This window comes from Ursus americanus, chromosome 28 (assembly GCF_024610735.1).
Source record: "Ursus americanus isolate L20-20 chromosome 28, mUrsAme1.1.p, whole genome shotgun sequence".
Classification (NCBI taxonomy): Eukaryota; Metazoa; Chordata; class Mammalia; order Carnivora; family Ursidae; genus Ursus; species Ursus americanus.
Genome location: NC_142154.1, coordinates 27,588,734 through 27,616,197, shown reverse-complemented (window position 1 = coordinate 27,616,197; position 27,464 = coordinate 27,588,734). Strand labels below are relative to the sequence as shown.

The 27,464-nt window shown below is 39.6% G+C and overlaps 1 protein-coding gene across 1 annotated transcript; it reads left to right on the top strand.

Annotated features, from left to right (window-relative positions):
- The first annotated feature begins 2,374 nt into the window (after positions 1-2,374).
- TSPAN3 (tetraspanin 3) lies at positions 2,375-26,985 on the top strand. The gene is made up of 7 exons (XM_045795126.2): positions 2,375-2,579; positions 13,806-13,997; positions 14,226-14,300; positions 18,329-18,430; positions 19,353-19,505; positions 19,770-19,853; positions 26,726-26,985. Exons 1-7 carry the CDS (start codon positions 2,517-2,519, stop codon positions 26,816-26,818), a joined length of 762 nt encoding a protein of 253 aa, XP_045651082.1. The 5' UTR covers positions 2,375-2,516; the 3' UTR covers positions 26,819-26,985.
- The last annotated feature ends 479 nt before the right edge of the window (positions 26,986-27,464 follow it).

Below are 27,464 nucleotides of genomic sequence, written 5' to 3'. Positions count from 1 at the left end.
TCTGGTTCCCAAGTCCGTGCTCTTCACCATGATACATGCTACCTCAGAGAAGAGGTAGCAGGTGGCTCACGGGTAACATCGGTGGGAACAAATTTCAGTGGTGCCGTGGGGTGAAGCCACATGGCAATCAGTAAAACTGCAAGTCGGAAGCAAGAGAGTCAAGACCAGAAGTCCAGCTCTTCCCTACAAAGAGGGGTACAGCTGCACTGACACCACTGGGAGCCCTTTAGACGTGCAGAACCTCAAACCCCAGTCCTATCTTCTGACTCAGACTCTGCAGTTTAACAAGCCCCTCACGTGATTTGTGGGCACAATGAATCTGAGAAGCCTTGGACTAGATGATCTTTCAGGAACTTTGGTTGAGGAGAAAGACAGAAAGACACAGCATTAAGTGAAAGGTTTTTGTTTTCTTTTGTTTTGGTTTTTAGATTGGAGAGCCCTGAGCATATTTATAGACTGAGACCAGTGGTTTGGAACTCCTGCAGCACATTAGAAGCACCTCGGGTGCTGCTAAAATGACCAATTTCCTAAGGCGTACCCCTGGGAAAGCTGTGTGGCATGTGGGATGGGGGTAGAGACCTACCCAAACGGAAGGCGCAAGTTAGGAAGGACAGGATGGAGGTGCACGCACCAGGGAATGAAAAATGGATGAAGGCCTCCCCAGGCAAATGGACAGGGATGGGATGAGGATGAAGAAATGCAAAGGAGATGTTTTGGAGAAGGAGGAAAAGCAGTAAGAGTAAAGCAGAGAGAGAGAAATTTTTAGAGGCTGGGGGCCAGCAAGGAGATAGACACTCAAAGGGAATCATACCTGAGAGCCATGGATTGATTGCTTTCTTAAATGCTAAGACATGCGTAGTGGCAAGAATGGTACTTTAAGTCAGACGTTGTTACTGGCTTGCTCAGTCTTGCGATATCTTCCCATCACACATGACTTACTAGGCACTTGGTGACTTTATTCTCTTCTCTCCACTGACCTCCAGCACACCAGGCTCTTCAGTGTTCCTTTTCCTACTCATCACGTTCCTGCCTCAGGGCCTTTACACTTGCTATCCCCACCTTACTTGCTGTTCTTCCTCCAGTAATTCCCATGGTCCACTCCCTTACTGCCGTAGGGTCTCCTCCAGTGTACTCCCCTCAGAGAAGACTTCCCTCATCACTCTCTATCCCCATCTTCTGAATTGTTTTTCATTACTGCTCAACCTCAGTGCATAAAGCTACTTGCCTATTTGTTTAGGTCTGCCTTCTTTCCCGAATGCAAGCTCCATTGTCTTGCTCACTGTGGAAAACCCACTGCCTGGAACAGTGAGGCCCAGAGGTGTGTTTTTAAGAAGTTTGGTAAGTGAATAAATGGCAGCTGCTACCTGGTGCAAATGAATGGGATGCTGAGATGAAAAGGTATCGCTGAGTGTGCCTGGGGAAGGTGATGAGTTAGGCAGATGGAGGAAGACCAAGCCGAGTAAACGGGCATCTTAAGGGCCTGATTGAGGAGGAAGCACAGGGTTGTAACAGCAGGACAGACTGTCGTTTCTGCATTAGACCACCCACTCTGTGTTGGTCTGGGCAAGTTTGTTGATCTTTCTAAGCCTCAATTCCCCCAACAGTAAAATAAGACTGACAACCATAGTACCCTCCAGCTAAGGTTGTGATGGGGGTTCAAGGAGCTAGGAGCCGGAAAGAGTCTGATAGGCGGTAAGCTCTCCCTAAGTGCCAATTACTATGATCAGTCCAAGATTGTGGGAAGTGAGGGAAACGTTGCAATGTAAAAAAAGACGTCTCTGTAACCATTCCAAGTCTTGACCCAAAATGTCCTCCCCTGAGACTGACTTGCTACCATGCCACCACCCAGCCACTCACGCAAACGTGTCTCTGCCTTGCCAACGCCATCAGCAGCCTTTTCTCCTTTCTGATGACTCTTCCGAGAGCTGGCCTAGCGCCTGGCACAAGACGTTCTCCATAAATACTTGTAGGTGTTCGCTGCCCTTCCCCGAGCCCCGCTGCTTAGGCGCTCCCCTGTCAGGAAAACCTTGACGTGAAGTGGGAGAGAGTCGTGTCTCCGACCTCTTTAGGGGAGAACGGGCTAGACAGAAAGGCAGCGTTCTGAATCATCTATAAGGCTGGCGTAGCTCAAGAGGAGGGCAGTGGGTTTGTTCCTCTGGAACTTCCCTGAGGAGCCCTGTGCGTCCAAGGGCGGCCAGAGGCCAAGAGCCGGCGCTGAATCTTCCACTCCTTTAAGAGGCGTGGCCTCGCTGTAGCTACCGCGGGAGTGACTGGCTGAAGCTGTCGGGGGCGGGACTCGGTTGCCTAGGAGCGGCGCGGGGAGCCTGGGGATCTGCGGCGGCTGCGCGAAGAAGCGAGGTGCTTGCTGGGGCCGGGGCTGCGCGACGGCACCGGGGGCTGCGGTGAGCGCCGCGTAGGCCGTGCAGTTCCCAGTGGAGAGGCGCCGCCGCCATTGCCGCCTCGCTCGGTGAGCGCCTCCCGCTCGCCGAGCAGGGCCCCAGCGGGCCGCCGGCACCATGGGCCAGTGCGGCATCACCTCCTCCAAGACCGTGCTGGTGTTTCTCAACCTCATCTTCTGGGTGAGCGGGGCCGACGGGCGGGGAAGGGCGAGGGGCCGGCGGCGCGGCCCAGGGGAGGCCTCGAGTGAGGTGCTCGAGGGGCCGGGCGCTGCGGGGGCAGCGGTGACGAGCTCGGCGGCGACGGGGCCCTGCGGCGGAGGCCTCTTCTCGAGGTCCCTCTCGGGCCGGGATGGAGGCGGGTGAAGGGAAGCCCTCGCGGGCTTCCGGCGGCCTCCGCGCTTGGGCTTGAGTCCCCGGACGGCTGGCTCCGCGCCAGGACCTCCGCGGTGAGAGGCTGGGTCGCGCCCCCCGGCCCTCCCTCTGGAACAGCCTGCTCGACCGAGAGCTCTCACTGCAGATTCTTTCAGGACCTCAGGCTCGAAATGGGATACTCCCCAAAGAGTCAGGCTCTGCTTTCTTTGTCAGGGCCCGGAGCCCCGGCAGCTCCAGTGGCAGCCCCGAGGCGTGTGAGCAAACGGTGCCGCTCCACGGGGACGCTAGCGACTCAGGGCTGAGGGATTTTGACTTACGGCTCTTTGTGTATGGAGAACTGGTCAGCTGGTTACCAGCCCAGAAAACTGAAAGGTTTCAACTTGATAAGCCAAATAATTCTTTGCCCAAGAAAATCGGTCACTGGGCGTTAGTAACCTGAGATCATAAACCCTCGTTAAATAGGATTCGGATGTCAAAAGATTTTGAAAGCAATGAGTTCACTTTCAACAAAAGGTGGCTTATGAATTTTTTTGGACACGCCCCCAAAGAAAGGGGTGTTTATAACCATTTCATCGCAGTTCAGGTTCTTATCTCACCAGGGATTTTTATAATAACCGGTGTTGTTCCTATCACTCTCCACCTTCTAGTCCATCTGGACCTTGCACCCTGATAAATCTTACTAAGCATTTCTTCCCTCACATAATTTTATTTAAAAAGCAGCCCCCCTCCCAAATCTTCAGCAGTACAATAAGGTTCAACCTCCTCTTGGTATTGCCGCTGAAGTCTTCAGTCACCTTTCCTTCCTCATGACTGGCCATGGTCTTAAACACTTGCTGTCTAGTCCCCAGACAGTCCTTGAACGTTCCCACTTCCCATACTTTTGTATGTCCCCATTCAACAGCTTCTTCTCACACACATACATCATTTGGAAAGAATCCTTGCCTTCTTAAATCCCTCCATCTCAACAAAGGATGAAACTTTTCATGTTCAGACCGCTGTAGCATAAAAGGATAATTACATATAATAAGGCACTACACACAAATATTGCCATAGAGTCTTTTAGAGTATTTATGGTGTGATGGAAAAGGTCCTGATAGTACCTGTTCAAAATCACGCACGTGACGTTGGGGTTTCTATGATCTCTTTCAATTAGAGCAGCGTTTCTCATACTTTAGTTTGAGTTACAAACCTTTTTAAAAGGTAAAATAATTTTTTTGGGATCTTCAAATGAGAGACACTCTATTAGATAATAAGGTACTTAGGCAGAGACTTGGCTTTGTAACCTTTACAGTTTTTTGGGATTTTTATGGGCATAGCTATTTGATTTTGAAAAATAAACTATCAGGTGAATTCTAGACTATTGAGTCTCAAGGACTGAAATTGTTAATGTAACAAAATATTTAAAGCACAGGAACCATTGTCTTTAAATAATTAAATTTTGGAGGGCCCTGGGTGGCTCATTTGGTTAAGCATCCGACTCTTGATTTGGCTGAGGTGATGATCTCAGGGTCCCGAGATTGTGCCCTGATATTGAGCCCTGAGCCTCTGCTCTTGCTCAGTGGGGAGTCTGCTTGGGATTCTCTCTCTCCCTCCCTCCCACTCATGTGCATTTTCTCCCTCAAACAAATAAATATTTTTTAAAAATTTAAAAATAGTTAAATTTTCATTTACTCTAAAATATCAGTTAATTCTAAGTGATTGCTCATGAATCTTTAGAAATGGTGTAAGTATATGTACTACTGGTACTTCTGTAAAGAAGGGTTAGATTGAACTTGAGTTGTGCTTTTCATAGTGGGTTATTGCCAAGACTAAAGTCATATTGTGTAGTAAAAATATCCTTTTTCTAGGTTAGTAGGATAGTAAAGCTTTTGTGAGCTGTGATAAGTTAAGCAGACATGCGGGGGGGAGAATGTGGCTTAGAGCAGGATTAGTGGAACATAACTAATGAGGAAACAGTATTAGATGTGTCTCCCACTAAACGATTAGTTTAAGGACAGACCGTTGGAATCTAATGATTCTGGTAATGATAACTAACATTTCAGTGCTTATTACACCCAGCCAATGTGCTGAGCACTTTACAATGAGTGTCCTCACAGCAACTCCATCTGGCAGTAAATATTCTTATGCATATTTTACAGATGAGGGCATTAAGGTTTACTGAGGTGAAGTTGCACGCCCAAGGTGTGGCAGAGTCTGCCTTCAAACCCAGGTTGTCTCATACTCTAGAGCCTGTGATGTTAGACCAAAGTGTAATTTTAAAATATTTGGAAGGGGGAAGGAACTCATTAGCCAAGTTAGAGTCACTTTCTCTAAACCATACTAATTTTAACCTTGGTTAGAGCCTGTACAATAATTTAAACTACACTGACTTGTCAGTTTAAAAAATTAGGTCGTTATGAGGAAGTACATACAACAGATGTTAACTGGTTCTGAGAATTTGTAGTGCGTTCTTCAGTTCTGATAAGTGTATTCATATACAGCGGCCCCTCCCTCCTTTTAATGCCTTAACACACACATGCGCACACACACACACACACACACACGGAAGAATAGACATTCCCTCCATAGAGCATATCAAAAGTTTACCTAGGTTCCCTTGGGCAACTTTGTAAAGACTTTGTAGTTCTGTAGCATTGGTTCTTCACTATCAGATGGTAATGGCTGATTGTGGATAATGGCTGACTGTGGATTAATTGCTTTGGCAAGATCTTTAAACTATACCTTTTAATATCTTGATAATCCTGTTTTAGTTGGCAGTTTGTTCAATGAGCTGTGGAAATAGATATGTACCTGAAATACTTGGGCTTGGCACTAATGACCTGACAGTCAAAATTGTTAATGTTGACTTGGTCTGTATCCTTTTGGACAGTGCAGTCTAAGAAAGTTAACTCTGGAAAGGCACAAACTAAAAGGGGGAACAATCGTTTCTAAAATCCTGAAGGTTGTCTTCCTAGAACTAGAGTTCCTTACCAAATTCCAGAATGTTAGGGCTGTAGTTTGAAAGATAATTTTGGACAAGTGAAATCAGGTGTACAACTTGAATCTCTATTTTTTAAATGTAAGTGTATTAGTGCTAGACCATGATAATTTATGGAAGACAGGAGTGTTTGAGGTACATGACTAAATATTGAAGAGTAATGGAATAGTCTTCAATTTATAAAGAAATATTTCAAGGAAAACTAATGCTTCTTCTATAAACTGCACCTTTGTACCAAGGTCGGAAAGGATTCTTAATTCATTGGGTCATTTGATCTGACCCAGAGGAGGCCTCATCTAAAACAAGTTTAAATCAGTACTTTTTAATTTTCAGGTTTTATTCTTACACATTTGGGTTGGGGATGTGATACTTTTAAAATGGAACTTTCATCAGATGTGCTGGTATTTGCTTCTCTCTTTCCTCTGTGTCTATCATCGTGAATGACTACTCTGACAAAGCTATGTCATCAGAACACACCTTAAAAGCTAACAGATTTTTTTCCCATAATTGTTTTTCAGTTCACCACAAGAAAAGCTAACTTTGTCAGTAAGCAAGTCATGGTACATAATAGGAGACCTATTTCTTACCTTGCCTTTGGCAGTTAAGAAATTGAATGTTTCCAGTCTTACTTCATTTGTAGTCATCTGTCCACTCATCAAGTGCCTTGTGGCTCTGAGTAATTGTTGACTGAAAGAACTCAGCATTGGGAACTTGGAATCAGTCAGATGACCAAATGCAGGAATGCTCTCTTTAGTTGGAATTTAAGGAATAGGTTGTTTTTTAGCTTTTTAGAATATTTATCATGCATTGAAATATTTTCATGGATTTTATTCCATAAGATCCAGTTCAGGTTAGGATTTTCGCAGAAAACATATTCCATAAAATTTATACTTGCACCAGACAAGTATACCCTAAGAATCATTCACTCATAAATGCTTGTTGAATATCTATGCTTTACTTGTTTCTGAGAAATACAGAAAACAAAAAGAGACTCTCTGTTCTCTTAACAGCCTATGGGGTGAGGGAGCAGATAGGCAAAATCAATACTTTATTGAATTTAATTTCTAGGCGCACCTTCCTCCTTCTCTCCCCGTCAGATAAAACTCATGGACAGTCTCAAGTCTTCCTTTATCTCTTCTCCTTCCCCTACCTTAATAGTTTGGTTGAATCAATAGATGAGAAAAATTACTTGTGTTTATATATTTGTTTTTAATTTACTAAAGGTGGTCTATAGTAAATGCCAAAATATTGTATCTTACATTGTGACTGCTACTGATTAAATATATAACACCAAGGCTGGACAAACTATAAAGTTTATGCATCTCAGGCTCCTATATTAATAACTGATTCTTTTTATAGTCAGAGTAGGTTATGGGGACAGAAGGTCTTAGGAAAAAAAAATGCATGTTTAAATTCCATGCTTCTCAGATGACCCTTGAAGCCCTACAATCTGAAAATAGCCAGTTTCCATGCTGTTAAAATAATCCGGCTCTGGCAATTGGTTCATCTCCAATTTCATTGCCACCTGAACTTTTGGGTCTTTCAAATGGTAGGTATAAATTGGATTAGGTGAACAAATTTATTAAACTAGATAAACAATGGCAAAAAAAAACTGAATACAGAAAAAAGTGAAAATAGGGCAGAATTGATTAACATGACTTCTGGAATATCATCAAAATAATAGAGATATTAAAGTATTAAGATATTTCTTCTTTAAGAATAATGACAATAATTCAGTGATGTAGATAATGATGGCAGAAGTGGCTTATTGTCAAAACTTTGCGACCCTAAGTGGAAATTTCTTCTTTTTTTACTTTGTCTCCTTGAAAGGTGATGTTTATGGGATGGGGCGGAAGGATAATGTGTATAGAAAGAGTCGGAATTGTGTTAGGTAATCAGAAAACATCTGAAGAGGAGTCAAAGGCAGGTAGACGGGAGAAAAGTGGTAAATGGGAGATTGGCAGAGGTGCCTAAAATATTTGGGGTGATAGAGGTGCCTATTTTATGTTGGTGGTTAAGGACAGATACAGGAATTCACTTGTGAGAGAACAACAAAGTCTCAATTTCAGATGTAATTTTTAAATATTTTGGAACGCCTGGGTGGCTCAGTCGGTTAAGCACCTGCCTTCAACTCAGATCATGATCTCAGGGTCCTGTGATCAAGTCCCGCATCGGGCTCCTTGCTCAGCAGGGAGTCTATTCCTCCCTCTGCCTGCTGCTTCCCCTGCTTGTGCTCTCTCTCTGACAAACAAATAAATAAAATCTTAAAAAAATATTTTACTTTTCTGATTATGCAACTATTATATTTGCTTTTTTAAGAAGATACTAAAAAGTATTTTAAGAAAACAAACTAATATCACCGTAATTCCACACGCAGAGACAAACAATATTTTAGTGTGTTTTTTAATGTCTGTATGTGACATGTTTTTCCCTTAGCACATCACATTATTATTTATTATTATTATAAATTATGCTTTAACAAAATATTTAACAGCTATAATGCCAAGTATACCTCTGGATGCCAGGGCTTTTTCTTTTGTTTTTGCTATAATTTTGTTACAGTATTATAACATTTGATGAACATACCTTCCATACAAATTCTTTGTTTCCATCTGACTTATTTTCTTAAGGATAGATTCCTAGAAGTGGAATTAATAGGTGTGAGAGGATAAATACTGAGGCCTGTGTGTGTTGCCAGTTGCTTTCCAAAAAGATTATTCTGTATTAATCTCTACTCCAGACTGAGGGTTCTTTTATCTGTACCCTCACACATCTTTGAATACAGCTTGGCTCACTTTCTTTCTTTTTAAGATTTTATTTATTTATTTGAAGGAGTAAGAGAAAACATGAGCAGGGGGCGGGGCAGAGGGAGAAGCAGACACCCCACTGACCAGGGAGCCCCACTGTGGGGCTCTGATCCTGATCCTAGGACCCTGGGATCATGACCTGAGCTGAAGGCAGATGCTTAACTGACTGAGCCACCCAGGAGCCCTGCTTGGCTTTCTTATTGACCAATTTGTTAGGTAGAAAATGATACAGTTATTTTCATAGCTTTAGAAAATCTTGATAAGAATAGATTTAATTTCTGAAAGAAGGTTTGAAATCTTTGGAATAGTCCGTCTTTTCTTGAAAGTTGATAAGAAAGTGAATGAAATATTCAGCATTGGGCTTGGTAAAGGAGTAATTGTGTTTAATGATATGAAGTATTTTATCAGAGTAAGAGTTGAAACAAAGCATGTTTGGACTAGAGAATATTATGATACGTAGAATGCTAAAAGAAATTTTAAGGTGATTTTTAAGACACTCAGAATGGCACAAAGGTGATGTTTGGGGAAGCTTTCAGAAATGCTCTGTGTAGAATTACCAGTGGATTCCTTGCAGGAGAGAAGTGTGGTACATAAAAAACTAGTGTGAGTGTACAGGAAACAGAATTAAATGTTAAAAGATGTACATAAGATGGATTTCTGCAGGTATTTTTACCCTCTGCTTTCTTTTTGAAATCTGCTTTCTTACAAGCTCTAGAGTACACAGGTTTCTCACCTTGCCTTTTCTTGACTGTTCTTTCTCCCAGCGTTCCAGTCACTTTTACTTTACCAATTGATTCTTTGAGGCAAAAATTAGTCCGAAGGAGCAGTTAACGCAGGTGGATAAGAGCTTGTCAAACATTGTGATTTTAGCTGAATGACCTCTCATGGTCCGTCTTTACACTGTTTTGATTCTTGCCAGTTCTGGACATGAATCGATGACAATACCGGTGTAAGAAAATCACTTCTATTCTTCTTTGCTTTATCTTCACCTAAATGTTCTATGGGATGCTTTCACCTTCACATTTCTAAACTTCCATATAGGTACACTTTTCACAACAGCTATTTTATTCTCTAGCTTGTAACAAGTCTGTTTAGTTTTTGATAGTGCCACATTCCCTTGTCGAGTTTCACTGTGGATGATGTGCCCCCTTTAGTTTCATATTCCTTCTTCCTTAGGAAATTAAAGAATTTAGTATTTCTTTGGATTTTAGCACTTTATCAGCTGTTTATTTCACAGAAGTTTTGAAAAATAGAAACAAAACAAAAAAACCCAACTAGTTTTCTATAGTTTATAGTTTCTAAACTTAGAAAAAGCAATCTTATGTAAGAATGAAATGTTTTACTTTAAGAGACTTCACATTTGTGTGTATGTGGTAGAAGGGTAAAAGGATAAAATGAATATCATACGTCTGGAACTCTGCTTCCAAAATTTGATAGCAAGATAGTTTTAGTTTTTAGAGAACAGCTTGGTATGGAAAAGCACTGGCTCTCCTAAAATTTTAAAATTCTGTGGCTTAATTTAGGGCATGAGTTTTTTAAAAGATAAGGAAGAATAGTTTTTAAAAAATTACTCTTTTGATAGTTTCAGCCCTCAGCCTTTCCTTTAAATTTCCCTTCATGTCTTTGTAAAAAGGATGAATATTTTTAGTATACTGTCCTGGCACAAATCCTTCTAGGCTCAGATTTTTTTCAGCAGTGACTAAAGCAGTGCAGTACAGTTGCTTCCAAGTTCTACATTTCGTCTCCTCTTCTGTGGCACCTCCTCCCGCTCTGCAGCTGCTTTGTTGGCAAAGCTCAGATCCTTTGATAGATTGCAATCCCATCATGACCCTTCAAAAGCAGGATTTAACCCACCTCACCTTTTAGCCTTTCTAATAGTTGTAATTCCCATATTAAACATCTGTGTGATGACTCTGCATACTAGTTAGGAATTACTTATAACTTCCTCTCTGTTTACCATACAGTTCTACCTGTGTTTTTAATACTGGTGGTTAGATGTCATTGAAGAAGTTGCTTATTGTTTTTAGGCCTTCAGCTGTTAGGACACATTTTTTTCATATTTTCAAAGAAACTGATGTCATTTCAGAAGTTGTTTATTATGCAACTTAAGATATAAGCACTGTATACAGATATCAAAAGAAAATTTTGAAGTCATCTTCAATTTAGGAAATAAGCCTCTGTTTATGAGTAATTTGATTTACATACTCACCAGCAATCAGCCCAGTTTCTGCTTTGGTGTGTGCAACTAGTAAGTTGTTTCCCACTATGTGTTCAAAATAGAGCTCTGTTATGTTCTCAGCTCTGCTGTGTGAATTGTATGTTGGCTGGTTTGCAGCCCAGGAAAAGATACTGCTCTCAAGTCAATTAGAAAAAAATAGGCAGCCTTACAGACAGCATCTCCTGTTAGCCTTCCATTGCATTTGTTACATGTCTGGTCATATCTGCTGTTGGTTTGTTTTTCTGCTTCCTCAGAGTCTCACTTTCAGTTGAGTGCTCCAGTCTGGGTGAAGGGTGGCAGCACTGGAAGTATTTACCTTGGCCCATTCCCAGGCAGTACCAATTGTGAGTCTCTTTAGTTATGTGGAAAGCTCATCATTTTGTATTTAAAATGCAAGTACTTCAGTGTCTGTGCTTCAGATTAATTGAATACATATCTTTTCCAGCTTTATCTTGTCATTCAAATTTCTGTAGGCTAAAATTTCATTTATTAGAAGCTCAAAAATGGAGTTTATTTTAATTAAGCCTTTTAAGAAATAAAAATTACCGTTTTAAAGTAAGAAAAGCTAAGAATCCAAAGGATAGAAAGATGATTAATGAAGACAAACTGGACAAAATTTGATTGATTCATATGTAGGATTTCTTCTAATTCAGTTGAGGACTGAAGGTATTTACTTTAGCAAAATATGTGTGTGTATATACATAGTATTGGGGTGCCTGGGTGATTCAGTCATATGAGCATTCCACTTTGATTTTGGCTCAGCTCATGATCTTGGGGTGGTGAGATAGAGCCTTGAGTCCCCACTCTGCGGGGAGTCTGCTTGAGATTCTCTCCCGCTGCTCTCCCCACCTCGTAAGTGCATGCTTACGCGTGTGCACGCACTCTCTCTCAATAAATAAATCTTTAAAAAAAAACGGTAGTATTTGGTAAGAATGTTAAGTAATCCGTGTACTTCTGTAATTAATGCACCCAAACTATTAAGCTGTTTTTCTTCTTTTCCTTTTCCTGTGCCTGCCTTCATCCCATAATAATATACCCCCTAAGTATGTCAGTGAACTCCGAGAACTTTTGAACAGGCGTGGTTGCTGTAAGTTCACCATTTATAAACTAAAAATCTATTCCAGATGTGATGACCATCAGGAATTTAGTAAACCGGATTAAGTTGCCAAATCATGTTTTTGAATAGTGATCTAAAAACTATGAACATTAGACCGAAGAGAAAAAAAACAAAAACTAAAGCTTATAATAGAAATGGGGGGTGTGTTATTGATTTCAAGGGAAAGGATGAGATGAATTATACTCAATAAATTTTAATTGATTGCGCCAAACGCCATTCTGTGTGCTGGGTGGTGATACAGGGCTAAAAGACAGATGGGCAAAATTTGTGCCCTGAAGGTATGCTGAGACATGTATAGTTACTACAGTTGTATGTGTGTCTGCGTGTGTGTACTGAGACATATATAAGTTGCAACAGGTGTAATAAATGCTCTGTTAGAACCAGGTGATGTGGGAGTGGGTAAAGGGCACCTAATCCAGCCTGAAAAGGTCAAGAATCTGCATCTTTATGGACAATAAGGAGTCCTTAGGCTGGTGTGGAGAGGGCATTCAAAGAGCACAGCAGAGAGGTAGAGAAGTGACAGAATATGTGGTACATTTGGGTATGACAGTTTTCTCCTAGGGTGTATGTAGGGTAATGGAATCTGAGGTGAGGAGCAGGGAGCAGCAGCATTGTTCATCAGGGGCCTTATTTTGCCTCATCCTGATTTTAACCAAGCCGTTGTCTTGATCGGGTTTCCCCAAACTGAATGTGTCCCCTAGACTTAAGAAATAAACTGCGTGTTTAGGTTGAAAGAGTTCACGATGTATCTAATATCATTGTGGAGGCTGTTTTCTAGTTTGGAGATTAATGATTTATGTGTTAAATTTTAAAGGACAGTGAAACCATTCTTTTCCTGTGAAAGTCTCAAAGTGCTCTACAAATGATAACTCATCAAATGCTTTAACACGTAGCCTCACGCTGCATTTGATCATTCATATATAAGCAAGTGGCAATAGGCTGTCAGCATTGAGCAGGTACACAATGACAGCAGAGTGACAGTGATAGAGGAGAGGAGAATGCAAGTAAAACTCTGCAGCTGGAGAATGGTGTCTGGAGCAGAGCCGAAATAAGGCAGCTCTCTGTTCCATGACTTTCTGTATTCACTTTCCCTTTCGATGATCTAAAACCTTGTTATTCAAAGTGTAGTCCAAGAACCAGCAGCATCATCATCACCTGTGAATTTGGAAATGCAGAATCTCAGGCCCCAACCCCAGACCTACTGAATCAGAGTCTGCAGTTTACTAAGATCCTCACATGATTCCTGTTCACCTTAGAGTTTGAGAAGTACCATTCTAAAGAATAAGTCTTAAGGGTTTGCAAAGTTCTTTAGTTAACTGAGCCTTCTGGCTTTATTATTGCAGTCCTGACTTAGGATAGGAAGTTTTTTGAAAATGGATATCAAGGTTACTAGCTATTATTATATTTTCTTTTTCCAAGTGGGTGGATAAAGTTTAGAAATGCAGATTTTGGAGTTAGATTGCCTGGATTCAAATCCTGGCTCTGCCACTTGTACATAACTTGTACATAATTTCTTCATTTGTTGAGGGCAACTACAGTGAACAAAGGCGTACCCCACCACCCCACCGATCTATGGTGGACCTGTAGTTGAGTTGCAAATAAGCCTCTGTTGTGTGTTTGGGGGTGGGAGAGTTCGTTTTTGTCATTATTTATTGGATTCATTATTTCTTGATCTTTACTGAACCATCAGTTACTGAAAAGAAGGTAGCATTTGGGAAACTTTTCAACTTTAGTAAAGAAATGTGCTTACTAATGAATAATAGACTTTTCAGCTTCACTGTTAAAAAAAGTATGTAAATAGATTTAACAGTGATGGCAAATCTTATTACATTATAACATACTAAGAAGTAGTAGGAACATTTTACTTAACAGAACTTAAAGATTTTTACCAGTGCTCTGATCTTGTTTTCTACAGGGGGCAGCTGGGATTTTATGCTATGTGGGAGCCTATGTCTTTATCACTTATGATGACTATGACCACTTCTTCGAAGATGTGTACACTCTCATCCCTGCAGTAGTGATCATAGCTGTAGGAGCCCTGCTTTTCATTATTGGCCTAATTGGCTGCTGCGCCACAATCCGAGAAAGCCGCTGCGGACTTGCCACGGTAAGTTACCACTTTACTGACTGCATGTGTCATCATAACATGTGGGAATATTTTGTTTGTGTTACTTTCTTGAATCAAGCATGAAACTCCATAGACTCTTTGGCTTTTATGATTGAAGCAGAATTAGCGCTTGTCCTCTAGCAGTTAATCTCAGGTAACGGTTTTTATATCAAGACAATATTTAGAGCAGTTTGTATTTAATTTTTGACACTGTTTTTTTCCTTACAGTTTGTCATCATCCTACTCTTGGTTTTTGTCACAGAAGTTGTTGTAGTGGTTTTGGGATACGTTTACAGAGCAAAGGTATGTTACTGTTATTCATATGTTTTAAAAGGCAGTTTAAATGTTTCAAGTGAAATAGAACAAATTCATTTTATCAGAGTAAACATTTTCTTTTGCCTTACTTCAGTTTAGTCACTGCTTTAAAAATCTAAAGTTAATTAGAAATTGCACGGAGAACAGATTGGTGGTTGCCATTCGTGGAGGGTTGGGTGAAATGGGTGAAGGGAGTCAAAAGGTACAAACTTCCGGTTATAAGGTGAGTAAGCCATGGGGATATAATGTACAACATGGCAGCTAAAGTTAGTCATACTGTAATGCATGTTTGAAAGTTGCTAAGGGAGTAGTAGATCTTAAAAGTTCTCTCATCACAATAAAAAAATTGTGTAATTATATATGGTGAAGGAATTGATTAGGCTTATGGTGATCATTTTGCCACATAAAAAGTTTGAACCATGCTGAAACTAATATAATGTTAGATGTCAGTTTTACTTCAATTTAAGAAAACAAAATGCATTTAGTAAACACAAGTCCAGTTTCCTGGCTTAATAAAGAGTACATACCAGAGAACTGAGCTTTTGTTTATGTTTAAGAATACTCCAGCAGGGGCACTTGGGTGGCTTAGTTGGTTAAGTGTCTGCCTTTGGCTCAGGTCATGATCCCGAGGTCCTGGGATTGAGTCCCACATCTGGCTCCCTGCTCAGCAGGGAGCCTGCTTCTCTCTCCCTCTGCCCCTCCCCCTGCTTGTGCTTGCTCTCTCTCTCTGCCCTCTCTCAAATAAGTAAATAAAAAATCTGAAAAAAAAAAAAAAAGAATATTGCAACATTTCAGGCTCTTTCTGAACACTTCTTTCCACTGAAGCTACCTATGTAGACATCTAAGGTTGTGTTTAATGTGGTTTCTGATCTCAGGAAGTCTCCTGAAAGCTTAATTGATTATTTATTTCAGTTTTATGTATTTTTCTACTATAGTAATTTTTTTTTTCCAGTGTATTATGTGCTGTGTCAGTTGGGGCCCCTGAGAAGCACATGCAAAGATGGAATTCAGTGTACATGGATTCTGTTAGAGGAAAAGTCTGTGAGAGAACATGGGGAAGGAACCAGGACTGGCTGAGAGCTATCAGGGCTGATGCAAGTGTAATCCCAAGTACTTGTTAGTGTAATTATGTAGTTAATTAAATATCGACTAAGTCTGTGAAAAAAATGAGCACACACAAAAAAGAAAATTGAATAATTTGAAGAGACTTGGTAAAAAAAAAAAAAGTAGTCACTAAAACATTTTCGATCAAGTCAGATACGGGTATGATCGCTATATAGGTTTAGGGGAAATTTATTAATATTTAGTAGATTCTACACTTTGATTGTGTTGCAATGTCTCCACAGTTTAAAGAAACCAAAACTGGAAGTCACTGTCAATGTATTAAGGATGTGATTTGTGCAGAACAAATGATAAAGAGCTCTAATGAATGGATCTTATGCAAAGACAAGACCGGCTTGCATCTTTTTTTTTTTTTTTTAAGATTTTATTTATTTATTTGACAGAGAGAGAGAGAGAGACAGCCAGCCAGAGAGAGAGGGAACACAAGCAGGGGGAGTGGGAGAGGAAGAAGCAGGCTCCCAGCGGAGGAGCCAAGACAGGCTTGCATCTTAAGATCAGTGTGAAATACACATTTCTGTGCTTTAAGCTAAATGAAAATGTTTACTCTTTAAAAAGTCTGTGATTGTTATGGACTTTCTCAATTAACCAACCAACTACTCCTGACCATAGGGGGGTTCTCAGTTTGTTAAATACAGTATAATTGCATTTACCACTGATTTTTACATGTGAGGTAATTATGAAAAACACAAGATGTTCTTTGGATGGAGAAAGTATGTGAAAGTCAATATAGGTCATGGTTAGGTCCTTTCATTCCACAAATATTTGTTAGGGATGGTTTTAGAACTTTGTCAAAATCATAGATGGCCTACTTGGATTTCAAACTATATTTGACAAACATATATATGGGTACCCATATATATATCCAGCTCACCCACTTGACCTTTGAACAGCACAGGGGTTTTATATGTTTAAGTTAATTAATATATGACATAAAGCTCTGGAACTCAAAGGTTAGAGATCAGCCAAAGGGTTTTCCTACTGTCCCATATGTTCTCTACCCAGGACGCGCTAGAACACATTCAACTCTCACCTACATTACATTTCAGCTGTCCGCTGTCTGCTGAAGGAGGGGTTCGTTTTAAAATTTGATTCGTCTGGGCCCTCCTCTAACCTCAGGCTATTTCATGTGGTTGATTTGTTCATGCAGAATTTCCAGCTAACCCTTAACTAAACTTTATAGGCACATCCTAGTGACTGTTCCACATGGGGGAGATGTTATAGCCCTTTGTAAAATCCTTCTGGAGCTTAAGGTAGAGGCTTTTGCAATATCTGATCACAATTCACTTTCCTCATTTGAGGCAGGATAAGAGAAACCTTAAACCAACAACCAAGTAATTTCTGAACAAGGTAGTTTTCTCTCTTTTGCCCTTGTTGCATTCTGCTACAGTGTATCTTCTAAAGATCTAGCCCGGGGACTCCGAACTCCTTAAGGGTGAGGCAGTCATCTTTGTCCAGCAGTGGCAAGGTGCCTGGCGTAATAAATGGTATGAATTGGTCGATCGATTGAATGAAAAAAATTACTTGTCAAGACTTATTTAATATAGCAAAGTGTTCTACTGTTCTAATTTATAAGTATTTAACTTTCTTTACCTCAGAATGAACTGCAGATAAATAGTTGGTCAGCTGAGAAGTTTGTTCAGATTTCCTCAGCCTATAAATTCCCTGTATGGGAGGGTGGACATAAAAGTTTTCTGATTTCTGTTTTAGAAGAACTAAATTGAGGACTTCATTTTCCTTTGCCTCTTTAAGAAAAATGCCTTGGTTCTGGACATAGAAAAAGGTGATTGTGAGTTGAGATCCTACCTGTCCTGAGTGCCTGTCCTGAGGAACGAGGGGTCCTGCCAACTTGAACACCAAGGCGGCTGTTGCCAGCTACTCCCTTCTTGTCCCTCTTTCCTCTTAGTCACTTCCTCTTCTTTTCTTTCACCTTTCTTTTTGTTTTGCCTGTTTTTGCTTTCTACCTACAGTACCATTTAAGCCTATAAACAATCTGCCTTTAATTAATTAGTTGGAGTATAACCTCAAAGCTGTGATAAAGATGTAATACAAGTATTCTTACTGAAATTTATAGTTTTAAATCAAAGGCATAATATGCCAATTTAATATTCAAACCATTGATACGTAAGGTACCAGGCAACTATGCCCCAAAAAAGAATGCATTGGATAATGCCACTACTGGTTATCAACTTTATTGTTGTATCACATAACTGGTATAATTACTAAGTAGGTCTAATCATCTTAGAAGGGTAAGGAGAATCTGGTACAAGCAAATTTTACTAAATGACACTTTCTTGCTACTTTAGTGATTGACAGCAGTAAGTTATGAAGAGTTTATTTCCTGTCTCCTCATTCACACAACATTGAACTGTACTTTTTTCATAAATGGCCACTTTTGAGTACTGATTTTTTTTTACCTGCTGATTACTTTTGCATATTTGGCCAAGTCTTAACATTGAATAAATAAAATGGAAAACATGTTGGTATTTGTTCCAAAAGTGAGGGATTTTTAAGTTCTTTTATTTTTACCTCCTTTAGGAAAGGAAAATGAGCAGGTCCAACCCACTGAAAGTTCATTTGAAAAGGAAGGCAGTTCATTTGTTATTTACGATATCTGTTTCAGGGTTCAGCTCTTTTCTCCCTCTTGAATAGATTGTTAATCTGCCATCTTGCACACAGTCTTCTCTTGGAATGCTTTTAATCTGTGTGACGTAATATGTCTGAATTTTCACCTGAATCTCTGTGGAGACAGGAAGGGAGAAAAATTTTTTTCTAACAAATTTACAGAGATATCTGGCAACTTGCCATACATGTCATTTAGATATTTTAGCTGGAGCCTTGACAAATGTTCGTTTTACCAGTATTATTAAGGGACTGAATTCTTTGTTTTGATTCAGGTGGAAAATGAGGTTGATCGCAGCATTCAGAAAGTGTATAAGACCTACAATGGAACCAATCCTGATGCTGCTAGCCGGGCTATTGATTATGTACAGAGACAGGTGAGCTCTCCTGAGGTGAATTTCTTTTTGAGAACCAGTCCCTGTTGGGTCAACCTTAAACAAACTCTATTTCTGTGTAAATTAGACATGTATTTTCATAGCCATGATTAGCTTCATGATGTATCTAATATTTTACCTTCACCCTTTTGTAAAGTTTTTTCCACTATCACCTAATCAAAGCCAGATAAGAAGCATTTGACTTTTTACCAAAAAAATAATTAGCCAGGAAGGTGATAATGGAAGAGAGGTATGGTTACAGGAAAGGTGGGAGCCTCAAGAGACTTCACAGGAGGTAAGAGGTCTTTCATATACCTTTAGAAAGTAAGGCCAGAAAAGAGAACATGGAAAAAAAAAAAAAGGACAATTTGAAATACACGAAGGCAGAGAGAATAGTATCGTACCCATAAACGTACCCCAAAATTGCCAGTTTTTTGTTAATCTTATTTCATCTTTACCCCCACATATCTTTTGCTAGATTATCTTAAAGCAAATCCCAGACATTTCAGAGAAAATATTTGAAGCACATTGTCATTGGAAATAATACTTACCTCAGAACCGGGTATTTAACATGTAAGATATGAAGATTTTTCTTAGCTATAAACTACCCCTTGTGGGTAATGTCCTTCTCGTGTGGAGGTTCTAAAATTAAAAATTAAAATAGTCGTATGTGGCTATTTAAATTAAAATTTACAATTCAGTTCCTTAGTCATCGTAGCCACATTGTAAGTGCTCAGTAGCCTCGGGTGGTTAGTGGCTAACATGTTGAACATGCAGACACAGAACATTTCCATCCCTGCAGAAAGTTTTATGGGGCCTCACTGGTCTAGAGTAGCTTAAAGCTCTGCAGTGCACAGAATTCTTAAGTCCAACACAGATATATGTGTCTCGTGAGGACTAATATTTCTCTTCTCTTCCCCACTAGCTACATTGTTGTGGAATTCACAACTATTCAGACTGGGAAAATACAGACTGGTTCAAAGAAACAAAAAACCAGAGTGTCCCTCTTAGCTGCTGCAGAGAGACGGCCAGCAGCTGTAATGGCAGTCTGGCCCACCCCTCTGACCTCTATGCCGAGGTAAATTTGGTTTCTTGGCCAACACTTGAATCTAGCTTGGTAACCTGTTTTTCTCTGTGAACTGTCTTTACCTAGAACTTCTTTCCTATACTCTTTTGCGTGTCTTTAATTCTGTTTTATGTTACCGTAAATTCCTTTTAAATGCATTGTCTCTCCCTCTTTGGGTTTCTGTTATTTCCATTTCTGCCACTGAGTAGTAACATTTGACCTTGCACCTTTCACTTTTAAAAAAAGACTTCTAATGAGGATGACTGTGTGTTTCAGGGCTGCGAGGCTCTAGTTGTGAAGAAGCTACAAGAAATCATGATGCATGTTATCTGGGCAGCGCTGGCATTTGCAGCAATTCAGGTAAGCGCAGCTAGCCAAGGAGTTGTTATCAGAGTCTGCTGATTCTTTGATGTCAGCCGTGAATGGTTTTCATCATTAAGTTCAGTTAAAACTTTGTGTATATAGATAACTTGGAAGTGATTGAGGAATAGGCCACCAGTTTCCAACATCTTCCATTTCCTGTCTCTAAACCTAGTCCCAAAGTGGTTCCAAGAAACCAGAGATCTGGATGTGAGGACTGTGTTTGAGGGGACTCTGCTTTATTTTCCTGACTTGATTGGAGAGTGGCCTGTTCAGAATACATACTGTTCCCAGTCCCAGTGTATTCTTGGGAGCTGTTTTAGTAGAACTTCACAGAATTTTTAAAAGCTGTACTGCTTTATTTCACTTTGGAAATGGAAAGCTTTTTTCCAATCTTTTTGTACTTTATTCTTCCGGTTCTTATTTTTCTGTCCTCGAGGGGTTTATATGTCCATATAAGTAAATCAAGAACTGGTACTACAGCACTAATCTCTTAAATTGATAGAAGCAGACCAGTGAAAACTGAGGTTCTAACCTCTTCTGTATTTGTGGACTTGGGTTTTTCAGACTGACAGCCATCAGGAGTCCGTGTCATCACTTGGCACCTCTGCAAGTGTACCATGCCATCTTTGGTAGCTGAGGGGACTTGTTTTCCCAGCTCCTACCAGTGAAAGCAGTCTTTTTCCCCACCTAAAAATGGCATGTGCGAAGTAGCTGGTGACTGTTTAATTATCTCTCACTTTATCTACTCCTTCCGCTCTCCCCCACCCACATCCTTATCCCTCACCTGAAAACAAATAAGAAAGACAGCTATTTTTCTACCTACATTGCTGGTTTCTCAGGTGTATACAGTATATCTTAGGGATTATGTTAGAGGAATCTTAAACTGAGACTAGCCAATTGTTTGAAATCACTGAGAATCCTTTGCGTCAGATTTCGTTCTCAGAGTGTTCTTTTGATAGTTCTTGAAATACGCTTCAGGCCTAGAGAATCTATTTTAAGAAAGTGTAGGCATCTTTTAATTGTTAGATAAAACCAGTGTAATTGCTAGTTTAAGGGTAAGTTGCTTGGATTGCCTGCTGTCTGTATATTTGAACAGAAGCTAGTGTATTTAATGGAAAATGCCTTTTAAAATGGCAAAAAGGTGATTGTTTACTTTGCTGGTATTCAAACAGCCCTGAAATGATTCATTAAAAAGCCTACGTCTTTATTTGCTATGGTCTCTGCCCTTCTAAACATTTACTTTGTAGCTCACCATAGCAGTAGTATGTTGATCAGCAGGCATGTATTTCATATTTTGATTGTGCAAACACATTCATTTAGCTAAAAATAATGAAACATAAGGGAGGTCTCTTTTCCCAAGTGAAATCCTGGTCTGTGCATTCTTAATGATTTTATTTGTGTTAATAAATCAGCACATACTAGCATGAAGCAAAAAAGCTTTGAAACTGTAAGGTGCTTATGATCATGAAATATGCAGCATGTATAAAGAAGACTGATGAAAATCGTTACTTTAGCTATGTCCCTCATCTAGTTACACTTATTAACCAGGCAGATATTGCTTCACTAAATATTTTTCAGTAGGGGCTAATAAATATTTTAACTAGTCTCTTAATTTAAGTGTGCCTTCTGATATGCATTTTATACTTAAATCACCCTGATTTAGGTAATAGCTGATAAAGATTTGATGTGTTCAGTTCAACAAAAGTCAAGGATTCAGAGCTTTCACAGACTCAAAACCTAGTGGTTCTGAAAATTTAAAAACTTTGGTTTTAAGGGAAAAACGTACATGAAATAATGAAAGAATTTTCCCTAATATGTTTTCTTTTTTAAAAGAGTACCTGTAAATGTTCTGAACTTTTGATACTCAAAATCTGATTTAGATTGGTGCCCTCGGTGTGGAAAACCTGAGCAAAGGCAAAAACAACTCAAAGATCAGTGATCTCTTGTGCTTGTATGCCCATCCTGACAGAGAAAGTTAGAACTAGAAGGATGCTTGGGGGGTGTCTAGTCCCTGTTTCCTTTGTTTTAAAGGCCATGAAAATGAGGAGGCAGGGGGACAAAGATAGTATGACTAATGACCATCAGTGAAGCTTGAACCCTGGCCTATTGTACTCTGCCTCCAATTACAAAGTAAAGAAATAAGGTTCTCAAAAGATTAAATTCCTCAATTCTTTTATGAACCTGACAGTTAATTGGCACTTCAGCTTAAAATACACAATGTAATAGCATTGAAATATCATTGACACTTTCCTTCAGGTTCTAAAGTAGGGCACCTCTAAGAACTATCATAGGAAATATGATTTTAAATCATGTTGGGGCACCTGGCTGACTCAGTCGGAAGAGATGCGACTTGATCTTGGGGGCGTGAGTTTGAGCCCATGTTGGGTGTAGAGATTTCTTAAATAAAGTAAACTTAAAAAAAATAATGTTAGAGATTGAAAGATGATTTTTGGTAGTGTTGTATGAAAACTGTTTGAAGCATTGTCTTTTTTGAATTTGAGTGTGATTTATGGCACTGTTAAGCAACACTTTGTTGAAGTTCTAAGGTGATAAGGTGAATTTAAGAAGAAATTTTTTAAAGATTTTATTTATGTATTTGATAGAGAATGGGAGAGCACAAGCAGGGGGAGCACGGTCTAGAGGGAGAGAGAGAAGCAGGCTTCCCACTGAGCGGGGAGCCTGATGTTGGCTTGATCCCAGGACCCTGGGATCATGACCTGAACCAAAGGCAGACACTTAACCACTTAATCGGTTGAGCCACCCAGGCGCCCTGAAGAATTTTTCTCATAATCTTAATTGACCAATAGAAAGCTCTAGTTCACATGTTAGGCGTCTGGAGGCCCTACGGGCCAAATCTAGCCCACTCTTTTTATGTTAGCCACACTCAAGTATATGTGACTGCTTTTGTGTTACAGTGGCAGAGTTGCATGGTTGTGACAGAGACTGATTTTGTCTCTTGGTTCACAAAGCCTAAAATATTTACCCTTTAAGAAAACACTTGTTGGCCCTTGTTCTAGTCTAGTTAAGTGATCTAGGTTTGAGTAGACCAAATGATCAAGGGAAAAAAAAACCCTGAAAAATACTAGTTAATTTTTACAACAGGATTTTTTAAGCAAGAGAAAGATTTTAAAAAGTTTGCTACATTACCTTTTGGTAGCTTTCGTTTTTTAATTTTATTTTTAAGTTATCTCCACACCCAATGAGGGGCTTGAACATACAACCTCGAGACCAAGAGTTGCATGTTCCACCAAATGAGCCAGCCAGGCACCGCTTTATTTTGTTAGCTTTTTAAAATCAGCAAGATATTTGACTTCTTTGAGTGTAGCCAGCCTCTTAAATTAACGAATAATCAATTAGGAATTTTATTTCTAAAAGATCTGGTCATAATAATAGACAAAAATCTAGGTTTTGATTTGGCAATCTCAAGTATCTGCTGTGAGTAAGGCTTTCTGCAAAGACAGTATGGAAAAAGTGGGAATTATCTGTCTTTGGAGTCTCATGAAGTTGGCATGTCCTCAAGATAGAGTGACCAAGAGCATACTTTCACGGAGGACTGTTTCCCAAGGCCATGTTGCTTTTTTCTGGTCTATATGCCAAGTGTGCTCTTTCCTTCCTCCTGCTTCTTGATTGCCAGTTAGTCATTAAAATGACTTAAAATACGTAAGTGAATAACACTTCAGATCGGGCCCCCGATAGTTAAAATCTAGTAGGTTGATTCTGACACACTTTTAAAGAAATATTTTAAGTAATTCTTCTTTAAAAATTTAAACCAAGGCTTGGGAATCTAATTCTTGAATGACTAGATTTTTTTTTAATTTTAGAAGAAATTAAATATTAATTGTTAACTTTTTCTAAGTTTTACCCATTTGATAGAATTTTTTTCAGATGATGTAAGTTTAGTAAAATATAAGTCTCCCTCTCAGTCTTATGCTAGTTCTATTACCAGTTTTCTATATATCCTTCCAGAAGTAGTTTTGGTTAGATAGCACATAAATATTTTTCATACAAATAGAAGCTTATGGTATGTAATTTTCTACCTTGCTTTTTTAAAAAATTGAGATAATTGTATATTCACATGCTTTTTATTATTAAGTAAACTCTGCCCCCATCGTGGGGTGCAAACTCATGACCCCGAGATGAAGAGTCACATACTCCACCAACTGAGCCAGCCAGGAGCCCCTATTCACATGCAGTTTTACGAAGTAGTACAGACAGAGTCCTTGTATGCTTTGTCCAGTTTCCCTCAGTGATATTTTGCAAAACTATAGTGTATCACAACCAGGGTATTGGCACTGATGTAATCCACCAATTTAATTCAGATTTTTTATTTCTATTTGTGTATATTCGGTTCTGTATAGTTTTATGACGCGGTAAGTTCCTGTATCCACCACCATGATCAAGATACTGAACAGTCTAACACCACGAGGATTCCACCTAGTACCCTTTTGTAACTAACTGTACCCACCTCCACCCTGTGACTCCTCCCCCCATGCCCTGGCAACCACTAATCTGTTCTCCATTTCTAAAATTTTGTCATTTCAATGTATTATATAAATGGAACCATATGGTATGTAACCTTTGGTTCCTTCTTATGTCTTACTGTGGCTGCATAGTATTCAGTTTGGGGGCATACTTTATAATTTATCTCATCTACATTAATGGGCACTTATATAAGTCTTGCTATTACAGACACGCAAGTAGCGAATGTCCTCTGTATGCACGTGGAAAGTCTATAGCAAAACTTTGTAGCTACGAAGTTGAGGAATCAGTGTATAAGTGGCTTTTTGATAGGTATTTCCACATTTTTCTCAGAAAAGGGTGTTTCCAGTGTGCAGTTCCAAAGCCTTGTATAACAATACCTATTTTCCCATAATGCCCCCTTCATAATATATTCTAGAACATTTTAATCCTTGGCAGTCATTTTTTAATCACCATTTGCCTCTCTATTTAGCAATCATTTTTTGCATTTGCTTGGCGTTATATTTAGACTGAGTGCAGATTAGTTCTCATGACTTGAATATTGCAGGGGAAGTTTTTATTGCAAGAAATAACTCTGGAGCTAGAATATTTCCAAGTCTATTGTTGGAAAATTTTAATCAGTGAAATTTCAGTATAGCAGAGCTTTGGAAGTGAGCCTGTAGTACTTAGTGATGAGGTTTGGACCGTAAGAAGTTAATGTGTAGAGCTTAATGTTCGTAAACAGACTCATTCCGAAGCATGAGTAGGGTTTTATCAAGCTTATTTAATTGTTTTAAAATCAGTGCAAGTTGACTTAATTGAAATAAAAGTCAGGAAAAGAAATGATGCTTATTTCAGACCCCATTTGAGAATGCTGACTCCTTCAGTAGAAGTTAACCAACTGAAAGGAATGTGAGGGAACTGGGATGGGGAGAGAGATTTTTTTCCCAGAAAATCAGTAATTTCTGAGCTTAGCATTTCTATTGCTCAATTTAACGTTGCCTGTGAACATAATTCTGTTTGATTTTAAAGCTTTTCTAAGAATATTTTGATGTACAGTGAATGGAAATTATTTCTTTAGGAATTAGATATCAAACATGCCCAGAACTGGCTAAAGATATGTACTGAATTTTAACAATATCCACTTTTAAAATGTCTTCAAGGTGCTTTGTGCTGTTATTGCACTTAGCAAATATTGGTGTAATGAAACTGATGGATTTAAGCAGCAAGTATATATCCCAAATGGGTAGAAAGAATGTGGGCTAATTGAGGGCAGAAATTGGAGCGTGTGACTTTTATACCATGGCGAAGTCAGATTGAGGACATCCTTATTCTCTGTGTATTGTGTCTCATTAGTAATCTTCCACTTCAAACTTTGAGAACTTGTTTATGGATCCAGTACATTTCGTTGAAATTGATTGACCCCATATGTACAGAAAGCCTTGCCTTTTAAAATCAAATAACTGAGACCTTTCACTGCCTGAAAAGTTAGAACAGCAAATTAACTTACTCTTATTTGGCTCTTTGGTTACTATTTATATTTTGTAAGAAGCCAGGTCAAAAATTCTAGAATCATTTTGTCTTTAATCCAGTTTAATCCTCTTGCTTATTCAAAATAACGTGGCATGACTTTATTACAATTCCAGTTTGCTGCCACAGAAGGATTAGGGTTTATTAAAATAAAATGATGAAGGAAGAGTGACCTTTAAAAAGTAATGTGTGTGTAATACCACAGAGCCAAATCTGGATTTCAAAAATAGTAAATAATTATGAAAGAGACGAAAACCTTCAAACCAATTTTTTGGCATTAAGATTAGTTTTCCACCATAGGGGTTTTGGACTATTCATGTACTGAATTTTGTGGATTGTTCATAAAGCCTGTGACCCCAAATCCAGATGCCTGGAAAGACCACCAGTAAGTTTCCTTAATACACATAGTCTTGGTCATTCCACTCCCTAGACCTTTGGCGTGCAGTATGGTAGCCACTAGCCAGTCACATGTGTCCCAAGTTTAAATTAATTTAAATAAAATAAAAAACATAATTCCTCAGTTGCACTAGCTGCATTTCAGGTGCTCAGTAGCTCCATGTAGCTATGGCTGCCGAATTTGACAGGGCAGATATAGAATGTTTCCGTCATTGCAGAACGTTCTTCTTTAGAGCGCTGTTGTTGATTGAGAGTGGGGATGGCAGGAGGAGAGTCTTGTGTTTCTGCTCTTCACGTATTGTTCCTAGGTGTGAGACAAGGAAACTAAAAGTTGGTTCCTAAAAAGCCAATGTGTTCATTCGAAATTGCTTCTGTTTCTGTTGTTATTGCAGAACTTTGAAACAGTTCTATTACCAACCAAGAAATACACACTGCTATGAGAGGGTCTTCAGCCTTCTTTTTCCCCTGTTGTTTTCTTCCCACAGCTGCTGGGCATGTTGTGTGCGTGCATCGTGTTGTGCAGAAGGAGTAGAGATCCTGCCTATGAGCTCCTCATCACCGGCGGAACCTATGCATAGTCGAAAACGCAAGCCTGAGCTTTTTTAGTCTTGTTGTTCTGATTTGGAAGGTGAATTGAGCAGGTCTACTGCATCGGCGGCCCGAGTTCATTTAGTTAAAGCACACAGGTGTTGGACAAAGCAGCTTGGCTCTTCATGTGCCCACCTACTTCCCTACCCACCTAGGATTTTTTTTTCCTCTAGTCTAGCTGACTCTCCATGTCCCTAAGTTTTTAAGTATGGCAGTATATGTTCTAATTCCAGAACCATTTGCAGGTTCATAGTGTGGGAGAATCAAAGGAGGGCCTGGGCCTGCTCTGTTACCTCCATGCAGTAATGGGGCTGCTGCCAGAGTATCACTGGGCCCTTTCCGTCTTCGTGATGGAGAACTCTGGGCCCAAGTTTTTTGGGGGGGAGGGGGAGGAAACCAGCTGCGGTTAAAAGTTAACACCAGATGGTGCCCCTCGTCAGTGTCCTTTTAAAAAACATATACTGTAGTCCAATAAGATAGCAACTGTATAAAATTGCTAAAGTAGATTTTAGAATCATACAGTGTGTTCTTGGTTCATCTTCAAAATCAGACTGATCTTTGAAACTAGCAGTTTTTAATCAGAGCTGGCTTTATAGGAGGAGTATAATGTATGCACTACTGTTTTAAAACAATTAG